This window comes from Stegostoma tigrinum, chromosome 7 (genome assembly GCF_030684315.1).
Source record: "Stegostoma tigrinum isolate sSteTig4 chromosome 7, sSteTig4.hap1, whole genome shotgun sequence".
In the NCBI taxonomy this organism is placed as follows: domain Eukaryota; kingdom Metazoa; phylum Chordata; class Chondrichthyes; order Orectolobiformes; family Stegostomatidae; genus Stegostoma; species Stegostoma tigrinum.
In genome coordinates this window covers 48,395,579-48,409,697 of record NC_081360.1, presented here as the reverse complement: position 1 = coordinate 48,409,697, position 14,119 = coordinate 48,395,579, and the positions used below count along the sequence as shown (strand labels likewise).

At 36.8% G+C, this 14,119-nt stretch overlaps 1 protein-coding gene across 1 annotated transcript in view; it reads right to left on the bottom strand.

The window, feature by feature from the left end:
* The window catches only part of dnah9l (dynein, axonemal, heavy polypeptide 9 like), a 353,637-nt gene that overhangs the window by 40,207 nt on the left and 299,311 nt on the right, over positions 1–14,119 (bottom strand). Inside the window, 6 exon segments of the mRNA XM_059647649.1 lie at positions 1,878–2,026; positions 5,935–6,128; positions 7,964–8,086; positions 8,298–8,468; positions 8,561–8,701; positions 10,797–10,961. Of these exon segments, the coding sequence (XP_059503632.1) occupies positions 1,878–2,026; positions 5,935–6,128; positions 7,964–8,086; positions 8,298–8,468; positions 8,561–8,701; positions 10,797–10,961 (943 nt within the window).

Here is a 14,119-nt window from a genome sequence, read left to right as displayed (position 1 = left end):
GTATCTGGTACAACTCCAGGAATAGTCGGGGTCACTTTAAAGCATTCTACCCCAATGGATCATAACATTACCAAGATTCTACTCAACCTTCAAGTGGTGCTTCATATGGCATAGTGTTATTTCTTTGCCCAAAGTTTAAAAAATTTTGCTTTGAAATTCTGGTAGTTTTAGGAACGACTAAACAAGAGTAAGCGATTCAGTTCCTGAGCCTGTTTCATCATACAATGATACCTTGGATGTTATCTGTCTGTATACTGCCTTTGGCCCACGTTCCTTAATAGCTTTGTTTAACAAAAATTTATCTAACTCAGATTTAAAAATAACGACTGATTCAGCATCCATTGCCATTTATGGAAGAGAGTAGCAAACATCAACCACCCTTTGTACAGGTGCTTCCTAATATCGTTTCTAAATTGTCTGGCTCTAAGTCTGAGACTATGTGCCCTAGCTTTAGAATCTCCAAAGCAGTAGAAATCGTTTAACTTTATCTACCCTATCTTTTCATGTTAATATTTTGAAGGCTTCGATCAGATCACCCCTTAAAGTTCTAAATTCTGAAAAAACAGGCCTAATGTACATAATCTGTCTTCACAACTTAACCCCTAAAGTCCAGTTAGCTCTCTTGTAAACTTTGCTGTGCAGAAGTCTAGACTTGTGCCTGCTCGGCCTGCTGTGTTCATCCAGCTCTACACCTTGTCATCTCTAGACTTGGGCTGGCAGCTTAGTACTTTAACGCTGACCAAAGTATTGTGCAGAAAAGACTGACAATGGAGTTTGTCTCTTCTTCCAGAACAGATGGAGAAAGTTGAAAAACAGAGCTATAAATGCTAAATGATTTATATTATGACTTTTTAAATACACTTGCGGAATTTGGAGCCATCTGCTTGGCCAGCATTTATTGCCCATCCCCAGTTGTTCCTGAGAAGGTGGTGGCGAGCTGCTTTCTTAAACTGCTGCAGCCCATGTACTATGAGATAAAACTGGAATGTGCAAATCTTGTAAATAATAGCAGGTTGTCATTTAGCTTAACTGAGGCAGTCAAGACCAGAGATCATATTCAAGTTTAGTGATTGTTTTATATCAAATCTGGTCTTTTTTTTAAACTTTAGCTATGTGGGGTTATCCAACGTCCCCTGATTACATTTCTTCCTTGATATTAAAAATAGATCTTCAAACATGCAAAACCTAGTTTATAAATTTAATATCAGGAACGTTAATTATTCTTAGACGTTGTTGTGAAGGAAGTCTTCCTTTAAAAATTAGCGATCAAAGGGGCTTTAAGACTCATAAATGGGAAATAGAGTTACAACGGGAGAAACCTTCTGCCAGTTACTGAATTATCAATAATTACTTAGATTAATGATTATCATCAAAAATGTGAAGGAGAAATTTAAGATTGTTGAGACTGATCTGCCAATAATAACACACACCAAGTATTCACCCAGTAGAGGTGGATGAATCCAGATTGTGAATGCTCATGGCCTATCCAGATCCAGTAAAATATTTGTAATGCAGTCTCTGGTTGTCTCATAGCAAGTGTGATTTACCAATCTAAGATTACATCGCAAGCCATCTAAGGAGGCTTCTATCTGACCATTCATTTTGAATGAGTACAAGTACTACGCAATACAGCGTAACATGTGGAACAAACGTTGTAAGGCAACAAATTGTCACAGCAAAACAATCTTTAGAAATGCGACTGGAACTTGTCTTCAAGCAATGCCGCGTTCTTTCTACCTGCTTTCTCAATTTGAGACATACAACTTTCCAGCAGTCACAACTTTGAGATCTATATGGTTGTACAAATGCAAGATGGTTGTGATCTACTGAACAGGTAATAATTTGTACACATTATTTGTTCTTGTAGGTTAACTCACCTAGGGATTCTACATCTTTCAGTGGATTAACTCCAGAAGAGAGAATGAAGAAGATTGGAGATGCTGGATCGCTTTCCCGAAATGATTTAGCAAATTCTATTTGACGGCCCTCAACGTATTTTGTTCCAAGTTTCTCTTCTACAAATTTTCTGTAAAATTATTTAAGCTACTTCAGCTTTAACAAGTTCCTTAGTTAAAGGATAACAAAAATTTAAAATCGCATTGCATAAGAAGAAATAATTTGAAGGAATAGTGACATTTTTAATCTCATGAGATTCTGACAAATTTTGGAAATGTTGCTGCAGTCTGCAATAAAGTTGCAGTTGTGAAAAACATTGGCAACTAAGTTTCCTAATGATTATTTAGAACCTAGCCGTTAAATTTATTGACGGTCTTTTTGGCTGAGTGGCATTTCTATCTACTTTTCATCTTGCTAAGCTTTCAGGTTAAAAACCAGTCATTCTTGTCATCCAAAATCATAGCCATGACCCTCCCCAGGGAACCCATTTGATTTTGGATTTCTCTCGCTTCCAAGCCCTTCTTTTTTGCTTCCTTCCAAAGCCTCTTCATATAGATCCATGACCCCGTTTCTTTCAAATCCCAGATGTGGCATAGGATACACTAACTGCTGCACGCTTTTAGTTTAATAGCTTGACACAATTTAACAGCATACTTTTTACAGTCCACATTTCTATCAGCAGGCAGATAGTCTACATGATTACTGGAAGGGCATGCTAGGATATCCACTCTCATGAGAAGATTACAATCAGACGCTGAGATAAGGATGTCATAATGTTCATCTGTGTCAGAATGAGATAGGCCAATAGAGAAAGCTATATTGCATTTTCTTCATCCTCCAAGTATTTTTACCCAGCTTAGACAAGGACTTCTGCCCCAACCTCCAGCTCTCCTGAACAGAAGCTTTAAAGCACTGAACCAACACTAAACCACACCATTTTGCACACACTCATGGATACTCAACTTATCACCAGTAGGAGATCAAATTCTCAATCTTTCTTAGATCTTAATTAGATCTCATGCTTGGCATGAATTTGCATCACAGTGTTGACATAACGCAAATTTCAAATCTACGATTGAAGCACATTTGATAACCAGGCTGAGTAAAGAAACATGGATATGGCATTGAAATATAAAGGGATGCAATGAAATAGATTTTTAATCATTAAGGAAGTTGAAGGTTTTAGGGAAAAGGTAAGAAAGTGGAGTTGAGGATTATCAGATTAGCAATGATCTTTCTGAATGGTGGAGCAAGCCTCTTCAGATCCGACTTCGTATGCTACCAGTCTACTTCAAACTGCTAAAAAGAAAGTTCTCACAATGTCAACAAAGATCCACTGTTGCTGTAACTATTGCAACACCTCAAATACATTCTCACATTCAGCACACTTGACCTAAGATCAATCAGGCTTCATTAGCCCTCATTCTAATATATAAAATTACATAACCATGAGTAAATTTTATTGAATTTGCCTACAAGTATAATGAAAAGTTTGCTACAGATTATAATATACAGATTACGTATAAAAATTTACGCTAAATGCAAGTAAAACCTTTGTTTTAGACAAAGTTACAAACAACAAACATTGTGTTCCAATCTTTTTTGGTACATTTCAACATTAAAATTATTGGGACTGAGACCAGGAATACAGTAAGCACTAGGGACTAAATTTTTACCAAGTTCTGGAAGTGCATTTTGATATGAAAAGCTTAAACTTAGATTTTTCTGGCAGAATTTGGCACTACTTTGTCCTCATTCTGCTTGGGTCAGGATTGCCTCTGTGTGAAACACAGCCAATTTTGCCAACATTATTTTTCCCAATACTAGGGGAGGTTGAAAATTGCATTTTCTAACCACCTCTATTTTCATAGAAGCCACATAGTCAGGGGTCTGAAGAAAACAATTTCTATTATCAAGTTGTGAAGCAATTTGCTCGGTTGGGAAGAGTTCATTTGTGAAGTGCAGCAACTTTCATTAGGGTTTTTCTGAAAAATTTAAACTATAGAATCCAGCAATGATGGAGAGCTGACTGCTAGGAATCTGAACTGGGAGTTGCCAAGCAAATATTTCAAAGACTCCCTCAAGATGTCCCTTTGTTTTCTACTTTGGCCACCAGCAGACAGAAGCGTACACTCATCATTAATCATAACACCTGCAAATGCAACAACAATTGTGCTATCTAAATTTTGAGACTGAGTAAAGAGCCAGCATGACAAATAAGAGCAGAAGGAAAGATTTAATTGTTCGATGCAGCAACTATCTTCAGGGTCACTTGCTGTGGGAGAATCTGCTGGTCAAGGATAGGGCTGACTAGCCACCAATGGGCTTGCAACTACTAGTTATAACCTTCCTAAAATTTTCAGCGATGAAGAAATGAAAATAGGGATGATTGCATGAATCCTGCCATTTATGGCTTTAACAATTCTTAGCTTTATCACTGTTTCACTGAATGAATCCCACTCTGTCCTGTTTAAATAAACGATTCTCTTCTTTATTGCAGTTCTAATGAAAGATTTCCTACCTCATCAGCATCCTGTATGAAGTCTGTCAAATTTTTGTTCCTGTTTAACCAACTCTCCTTTGACTTCTAATCTGTACAAGTTTGCTTTAACTGCTGGCTGCGTGATGTCTCTGGATCTGAGTAACTTTTTTCAGCCCCTTTACTTCCATTTCTGTCATCATGCCTCACAGCATTTGCTCATTTAAGGCAGTGTTGGGCAATCTGAGGTATACATAATTTTAAAATGTCTCAGTTTTCCAAACTGGATTACAATGGCATTTCAGCTTTTCCCCTGGCCCATCAGTGACTTTCAACTTTACTCCTTGAGTTTCCAAAATCCATTTGTTTACCATTGAACTCCAAGTTGGGTCTGTTCCCACTGACCAGCACTGCGGGGTATAGTTTCAGTTTGCTCTGAATACTAATTATCTTTGTGAATGAATTGCCAAGTCTCCTGTTAAAGTGCTTCACTTTCCAGGTGTAAAATACTGAAGTCTTCTTCTCTGTTGAGGATTAATATGATGGTTTCTTTTATAGGGTTTTAATCCTGCAGCTGCTGACTGTGCCATTTGAGCAGACAACTTAAAGTTGAGTCTGAAGATCTCACCTCACTGCTCATCACGTTTTACAACAAATCAAGTCAAACCTGAACTGCTGTCTACCATGTTTTAAGGGCATGTTAGTTCACTACATTATGAGTTTTTGCTCATAATGGAAGCTGTTGCCACCATTCTCTTCCATTCTATGAAACCACAGGGCCCGCTTAGTCTAGTGTGGTAGAGAAAAAGAGATTTGCTGATCTGTCCACAGGAGTCTCTTGGAGTACACCAAATATAGTTTATCTGAAGCTATTTGTCCACAAGTCCACGCAACACTGCTGTAGTGAGTGCTGCTTATGATATACCTCAATATTGACCCTTCATTTATATCAGTAATTACACTCCAAGGATGAAAGAACACAACCAGCTGTGTGTCTGGGCTGTTTTATGCCTGTAAGCCGTACCATTTGGTATGATTTTATGACAGTAAGGACCAGCCTCTGCCTCAGATACGCTCCAGACTAAAATGTGAGCTTGAATGCAACTGTAGTGCACAATCTGCACTGAGAACCTGCCTCTTGCTGAAGGTGATGAAAACGATGGGTAAAGTCAGTGTACTTTGGTGTAGAGAGTTGAACCATCTTATGTTCTGTGATCTGAAGATGAAAATTTCCGTCTCAGACATTGTGTGATCTTGCACTTAGCCATCTCATGATATGTTGTCTTCTGGATGAAATATTAAACTGAGGTTCCAATTACCTATTTAAGTAGATGCATAATATCCCATGACACTACCTGAAGAAAGCAGTGAGTTGTCTCAGTGAACTGGCCAATATTTATCTCTAAACTAAAGCTATAAATTTACTGCAACAATGACAGCTCACCACAGGTAATTAATTAACTATGAAACACCAGAGGACACATGCAGATCTGAGAGGCACTACAGAATCTGTAAGAAAGAACTAGCATTTATAATTTATAGCAATAGGTTCCAATTACCTGATTGCATATGTCATGCGATCTGGACGTAAAGCGCGCATCATAATAAGCTTCTGTAGAGAACTTTTATTCTTCCATTCTTGAGGCAACTTTTCTTTTTCTGGACATTCAGATTCAACAAATTTTTTCCAACGTTTAGCTGAGCCTTCAATATCTCTATCCAACCCTCGAAACTCATCCATAAAGCTCATTGTCTGAGGACAGAATACGTGGAATTACATTTCAAATTCATACGTATTTTCTTATTTCTTTTCATTAAAAAATTCAATAGATGGTATTTTGACCTATTGGACGATAAACTGATTTTATAATTGCTTTATTAAAACAAAATATGTAAATTATCGAATTTAAGAAAATTGTCATAATTAAATATGACTATGTGATGAAGTCCCAATCAGAAGCCACCCTTGTAGGTAACAAGAGACACCGAACCTTGAATATAATGCAGTATCCCTAACTTCAACCAGCTTCATTGGGTGCAGCTGCAGGGTTCATGGTATGGGATTGCCTATGATGCTTTGAATGTAAAGTCACTTTCACAAAAACAAGAAGAAATTAGGTTTAAGCATTAAATTTGAGAAATTCAAATCCAAACGTAACTGAGGTGAATTTTAAGTTTATCAGGCAATGGATGAAATTTGTGCAAAGTGATTGGATAAAACTTAACCCCATACCTCATTAGTAGGCTGTTTCATTTTGCACCTGAAGGAGGATCGCATGACAGAGAGGACGGGTGATAGTTGGAGAATAGTCTTTGCACGAAACAGAGTGCAGTAGCACTTCAATTTTTACAAGTGGGTAAGGTTAAAATCACCACAAGCTTTTCAAACTCATAACATTCTTAAGTTAGTACACTGTTGTTTAATGCCTTTGGTCAGTATGCCTTTTAGAGTCATGTTCAGAATATCGTCACTGTACCATAGCATGCGACCTGAGTGTAGAAAGGTCTCCTATTCTATCCTACTTCAGAAAACATGGAGCACAATACACCATACTTCACTGCTGTCTCCTTTTAGCTTAATATTAGTTGGTCAGATGTGTGCCTGAAGAATGTACATAATTGTTGTAATAAATTTCTGTTGGATTCTTTAAGAGCATCATTTCCATGCTTAGTTTCTTATGCTACTGCAAATAACAAGCATTTTCCACATGAGGGAAAACATCCTGCTGGAGGCAAACTCACATCATACATATGTCTAGAATAATAATTTACAATTAAAAGCAACAAAGCAATGCATAGAAATTCATTATATCCTATTTTTGGGTATTTGATTGTCTGTTTCCAGCACTTCTGAATTTGTAGGCAGAAGAATCCACTGTAAGGATTGAGTCAAGCTTCCAGTACTTATCACACATTGAGATGAAGTTTGTCCATTTTCATCCATCTAATTTGGCCTGCTTGCCAGACAGGTCAAATGCAAAATTCACTCTCCTAAGAATGTGCCATTTCATGAACGGGTAAAATGAGAGCGGAAGGCTTGATTAATCTGTACAAGGATACGATGCTTATTTTAGGTGGACTCCAAGGACACCTGAATTGCCCGATCTTAATGAAGGAGTGTTCAAACCTACGGGATCTTTGGTATACAGGACATCTTTTTTCAAAAGTTGGTCCAGTTTGTCTTTTCTTTGTGGCTGGAAAATGGATAATCCCTATTCCATAGTCTTCAATAAGCAAAAGTTGTGCACACCGACACCTCAAAATCTGACTTTTTCAAGGTAATTAGCAAAGTAACCTCTCGTGAATTGTAAAATATATATTTTCTTGTCTCTTTGAATATCTGCAGCAGCATAATCATCCAAGTAGGTTGGTTCAACTGTGGAATGGCATATATGTTCTTAAAAGCTAAGCAAAATATAACGTCAAAAAGTAGTGGAAATCTCTTTTTTAAAATTGACAACTATATTTTGATAATTATACATAAATTATATGATTTAACAAGTACGTGGAGGTGTTCAAAAGCTTTACATATCATTTACTATTTCTACCTTTTTCCAATTAAAAAATCAGCTAGATGTAAATACATACTTTTATTGCACTCCATGCTGTGTTTGACAGGAAGTCCACAGGACTGTCGTAATTATGGTCAATATTAAATCTGAGCAAGATGTCAAGCTCATGAGCATCTACTTCCTTGTTCAAAAGTAAAATCTGTGTCAGAAAATGAGATACTCATATTACAAATTCAAGATTAATTTCTTATTTAACACTCATTAAATTGGGCATTTCATCAATAAATGAGATAAGAATATCAAACAAAACATATGTCAAAGCTTAGTTATGGAGTTTTTCATTTACCCTAAGTTTTTATTTATAAAAATATGCATCAACCAGTACACATTAAAATAATTGATGTTCATACCTGAAATGTCATTTGAGCGGTAAAAGTAAGCTTATCCCTTTCAAACAACCCATGGTTAATGTAGGTGAATGTTGAATACGTGATCTCATCAATCAAATTAGATACCCTCACTCTCTCATCATTTGACACTTCAGCCTGTTGTACAGCTTTGTGAAACACAGTAGCAAATGACTAAAAACAAAACAAACTGACAGCTGTTTATTTATTGCTACTATAACTGTGAAAAATATAAATAAAAAAGTGCTGCATAAATGAATTAATACCTTTAGTGAGAATCGATACATAGGATTGATCATATTAAGGTCACTCATTATAAAGTAGAGTAGAGAGGCTCTGACTGCTGCTGGACGGTAGTGTTCACGAGCTTCATTGATCTTTATTTCGTTAACTTTAGCTTCAAGCACCTACCAAGAAGATAGTAACAGTTGAATTGGAATGTTAAATAATTACATTAATTAAAAAAATTCTCCCTCACAATGACATTAATCCTTTTTTGAGTAATTCTGACATAATGGAACCTTGTTCAGAAGTACAGTCATGTGCAATTCCTGACGGTGAATCCATAACAGGATCTGGCTCTTTGCTAAAATCCACATTAACATACAGCAGGAATTGTTGGACATCAATCAGGAAGGAGAACTGTAGCTATTTTTTCTTCTTTCTCAACCAAGATTCCTACAGCCATTTGTTGTCTTAGCTAAGACCTGATTATTAGTATGGTCAAAATGAAATCTATGTTCTTGCCCGGTGTGGTCCAATTACTTATTGAATGAATTTGCTGAGACACTGGTAGACCAACTTGAAAAAATATTTAAGGTGTTATTTATGACTAAGCAAATTTTTGAAGGTTTTTCATATCCACTTTGTTTTTCTAAAATTATTCTTAATTCAAAACACTTTACAAATTTGTGGTCACCTCTGTTACAGAAAATGGGCAGAGGTGATGTTTTCCCCTCTGTTGTTTGTCTGTAAACAATATACCTGAAAAACTGATGACAGATTTCAATTAAACTTGGTACACAGATAGGGGATGATCAAGAAAAGAACTGATTAGTTTTTGACCAAGATTTAGAGTCAGATCTGGAAATTTTTAAATGGATCTGTTAGGACTGGGAAATTGAACAAACTTTTTTCTTCAAAGAATGTTGTTGGATTTGGATTTAGAATGTTGTTGTTTGTTTTAGAATGGCGTAGACTGTCTTAGCTGCTATGATCTAATTTGTCACAGTTCTCCAAACATGAGCAGAGTTTTGTCAGCAGGTTGTCAAATTTGGGTTAGCACAAAGCTTCCTCAGTGAGATGGAAGCTCTTAATGTAATGATATTACCTTTGTAGTTACACAGCATCAACCAGAAGGGGGAAAGCTCTGAGGAACAGCTATGTAATTGTATCAACACTGAGTTAACACAGCGTGGCAGAGGTAAGTACTCTCCCGAGTGCCCTATTCACTTGTCATAAGTGTACCCTTATCCAACATCCAGCTGCATCTCACGTCTTGTTACCTACTACATGTTGTGCTACATGTCTTATATTATACCACAAATCTCTTTACATGTTCTAAGTGATTAACATAATTTAGGCTTCTAGTAAATGACCGTAATTGGTAATATCCCAAATGCAGACATTAGACCATTGTTAGAATAAAGTCGACAATATCTTGGTACTTATACATTCCTAAGACATTTCAAAGTAGCCTAACCATAAAAATGTTAAAGATACTATCCTAGAAAGAGGAATGAGGTGGAGAGACCTAAAGCTCTTTCAAGACAAAACACATTCAAGAAGTGGAGAGTGTGATAGTGAGGTCAAGAGATTTATAGCATCTGCTCAGGCAGCTGAAGAAAAAGGCAATAAAAATAGTGTAAAGGTAGGCACACATATAAAAGACACCACAGTCAGATGAATGGAAAGTTCGATGAACGTGATTGCAGGGTGGCAAACGTTGTAGAGATATGGAAGGAAAGGTATGAAGGAATTCAAATATAGATATAAGAATTCTAAATCTGAGGCACTGGAAAAACAGGAATTTATATCGGTCAATGAGGAAAAGGCTGATGGGGTAAGAAGGATTGATATGGAATAGGTTGACTAGGTTGAAATATGTGGAGAAAAAGACAGTCAGGACGATATTGGAAAGTTATGTTTGTAGATGACAAAGACATGGAAAAAGCTTTGGTTACAAATGGGCGGAGAGCATGTAATGATGGGTGATATCACAGAGTTACATAACTTCTACATTGTCAAGATTCTGAAGAGTCCAGCCCCAGAAAATTAATGAGAAGTAGGATGGAATTTGCAGCTGATCACAGAGACTGAAAACATAACTGCTTTCATTTTAAAGAAAGGAAATATCTTTGAGTAGTTGCCAACTTTTATAATGCAGAGAAGCATGTAGCATACAGTTTCACTTTTAAGAAAGAGTGAAAGAATGGAATTGCTGCGGCAGAGGAGAGATATTCAACAAGACACATGAAACTATGTGTGTTTGTGCTTTCGTACCTTCATTTCTATTTCAGCTGCTGTATGCTTTGTAGTTTCAAGTTTTTCCACCAGTAATGTATCTCCCAAGAAGTTCCAGTCTGCATCTGAAAGTCGTGTCAAAAGCTCATCCTCAAGTAGCTTCAGTTCAATTTTGAAATCATTCTGTTGCTTGCTGAGTTCAGACTAAGAAAATGAATGTACTGTTCTGATGCTGTTTTTAATAAATAGAGTAGCAAACTAGCCTTTCTCATCTCAGTGGTAAGAATGAAATATCAAGAATAAAAACCTAGTTGTTCAAGATTGACAGTACTAGTGTCCTGCGACTTGGGGAATTGTCAGTCTCTTCACTGTTAACATGTAGGCTGCTGCCACTGCCTCTATATTTAAATACCTTGTACCTTCTCTCCAACGCAACAAACTGGGATCCGTCTTAAAATGTAACATCTATGGCACCCAGGCGTGTTCCCAAGTGGACTTCAGAACAGGTCATATGGCACCTATTATTTTGTTCTAAATTTAGAGATACAGTCCCAAATTATAACAATCTTAAACTTCATTTTTAGAAATCAGCACCAGTATCCTTGGATATTTGAGAACATGAACTCTGCATTATTTGCTGGCTTTCAGCTCAGTAGTGTTCAAAAACCAATAACGTAAATAATCCAACTATATTCCACAGGACCTGGACTTCTGTTTTACTAATGCAACCAAAAAGGTCACAGGTGATCTTAATCAACAAATTGCAGTATTATGCAGGCAGAAGGATGTTTCCTGAAGATAGCCACAGAAATCTCTCATATTCAAAGATACTGAACTCTCAAACTCATCAGATTTCATCAGATTTTAATATTTCACATTGAAAAATAATTGCAGAGAGCATTTCCCCAGGGCTTAGTTTAAGTCATTGAATAATTCATCAACAAGTACTGCATTGTACAAATCAAACAAAAAAATCAAATCACATATTTTTCTGTCAGGTTGAAATACTTTGACCAACTTAGAACTGAGCTCTCCATCCTCACAAATTTACCATTGCAGCCTAAACCCATTCACAAGCATTTACTTTGTGTGTAAACCTGTTCTCCAGTTCTACAATAATGCCACAAATGCACAGATTGCCTCAGAGTAGGCAGATTTCCTGAACCCATTACAAGATGAAGAATGGGAGCTGTTGTGGAGACCAGCTCGGTATCAACATCCAACAAAATAAAGAACAGAAACTTAAAAATATATGAACAGAATGTATAAAACTCTCTATACTTTACATGGTTTAATCCTATCTGCTAAACAAACTTTGTAAGAAAGCAGTCATACAGACACGGTGCCACATTTTCTGAAGAGTCAAAAGCACTCTCATCTTAGGCATCTAGAACTTAGACACAATCAGTTAAAAACAGATCTATGTATGCACTAATTGACCTAGTTCCTTCATATCAGAGATGAAATATACCCAATACAACAATCACAAATATAAACATATGGATAAATCTATACTGTCACGCCTCATTGGCTGAAATGCAAATCAAACCCTATTACTTCCAGAGTTGTCAAAAATGTGAAAATCTTATTAAACCACCAAATTGCCTAAATTACCTAACTCTAATTCAGGTTAAAAGAATTGGTGTACCTTGCTTCCCCTTAAAAGAAAATAACTTCTACTGTATCAAACTCTTTTTAGCCAATGTTAAAAACAAACTATTAATTGCTAATTTAAAACTGTATGATTTAACTCTACTCCTGTTTTAAAAAACTTCCATTCACATATATAGACAGACAAGACACGAATATTATGGGTGCGGAAAGGCAAAACAAGTCAGAGAATCAGTGTTCTGGCACCAGTCCAGATTACAGACAATGGGTTATTTTCTTTCAGCTCTTAATTTCTTTGATTCCCCCTGATTCTTTGTCAATGATATGAAGTTGTACATTCACTGATTCTCAGTCTATCAGGGTGAATGAGGTTACTTGGCTGGACAGGTGGTTTGTGATGCAGAGTGGTGCCAACAGCACAGGTTCAACTCTGTCACTGGATCATTGAATTTTTGCTATATCTTACTTAACTGTGTATTGGAATAATATCTCCCAGTTCATTCATTTTTCACCCATTCATTCCTATGCTACCAAACAGCTCTTACTCCATCTCAATACATGACCTCCAATTGCAGGCACTTTAATTTTGCATGCTAATTTCTTACATGGGAAATCTTATAAAAATCCTTCAAAATATGATGAGATGTTCTGAGGTGCATAGAGATCTTTGCGTCTTCATGCATGAATCACAAAATAATAGAGGGTGTTCAGCAAATAAATGTCACAATTTATCACAAGGGGAATTGAATAAAGTAGATAGGTTAGGCTTCACACCCTGATGAGACAACTTCTGGTACATCCTGCACAGTACTGGCCACCCTACTGAAGAAAATAGAAATAACAGATCAAAATAAATACATTGGAAGCAGTTCAGAGAAGGTTTGCCTGGAATTAGAGTGTTGTCTTATGAGGTAAGGTTGAACAGGCTAGACTTCTATCCAATGGAACTTGCAAGAGTAAGACTTGATTGAAACATTAGGTGCTGACGGGTCTTGACAGGGTAGCTGTTGAGTTGGTATTTTGTTTTCATTGGAGAATTAAGAACTAGGGGTCACTGTTTAAAAATCAGGTGTTGCCTATTTAAAACAGAACTTTGGCTTTGGAACTCTCTTCCTGAAAGACGGTGGAAGCAGAGTGTTTGAATATATTTAGGGCAGAAGTAGACAGATTCTTGTTAAATAACCGAGTCAACAGTTATCAGGACTTGGGTAGAAATGTGGATTTGAGGTGACAGTCATTTCAGTCATGATTTGAGTGAATGGCACAACAGGCTCAGGGTTCAATGGCCTGCTCCTTCTCTCAATTTATATGTTCTTATGTCTTGATTGTTCTCAAATTTTCCTACAATTTGCTCCTCTATCTTTCTTTTTTTTTCATGGGATATAGGTTTTGCTAGCTTTGCCAGCATTCATTGCCCATGAAAACGTGGTGATGGATTGCCTTCATGAATTGTTCCAGCTCGAGGTGTAGGAATAGCCACAATGCTGTTAGCAAGGGAATACCAGGATTGGATTCAGCAGTATGAAGGAAAAGCACTATAGTTTGAAATTAGGAATGGTAAGCAACTTGAAAGTCATCTTGCGGGTGACAGTGCAATTATGTATCTGCTAATTTTGATCTCCTTGCTGCTAGACGTTGTGGGTTCGGAAAGTGCTGCGGAAAGAGCCTTGCTTAGTTACAGCAGTGCATTCCTTTCACAATTTGGCATAGACTCAAATGATTAATAGCTTCTCTGTGAATTGGATGTCATG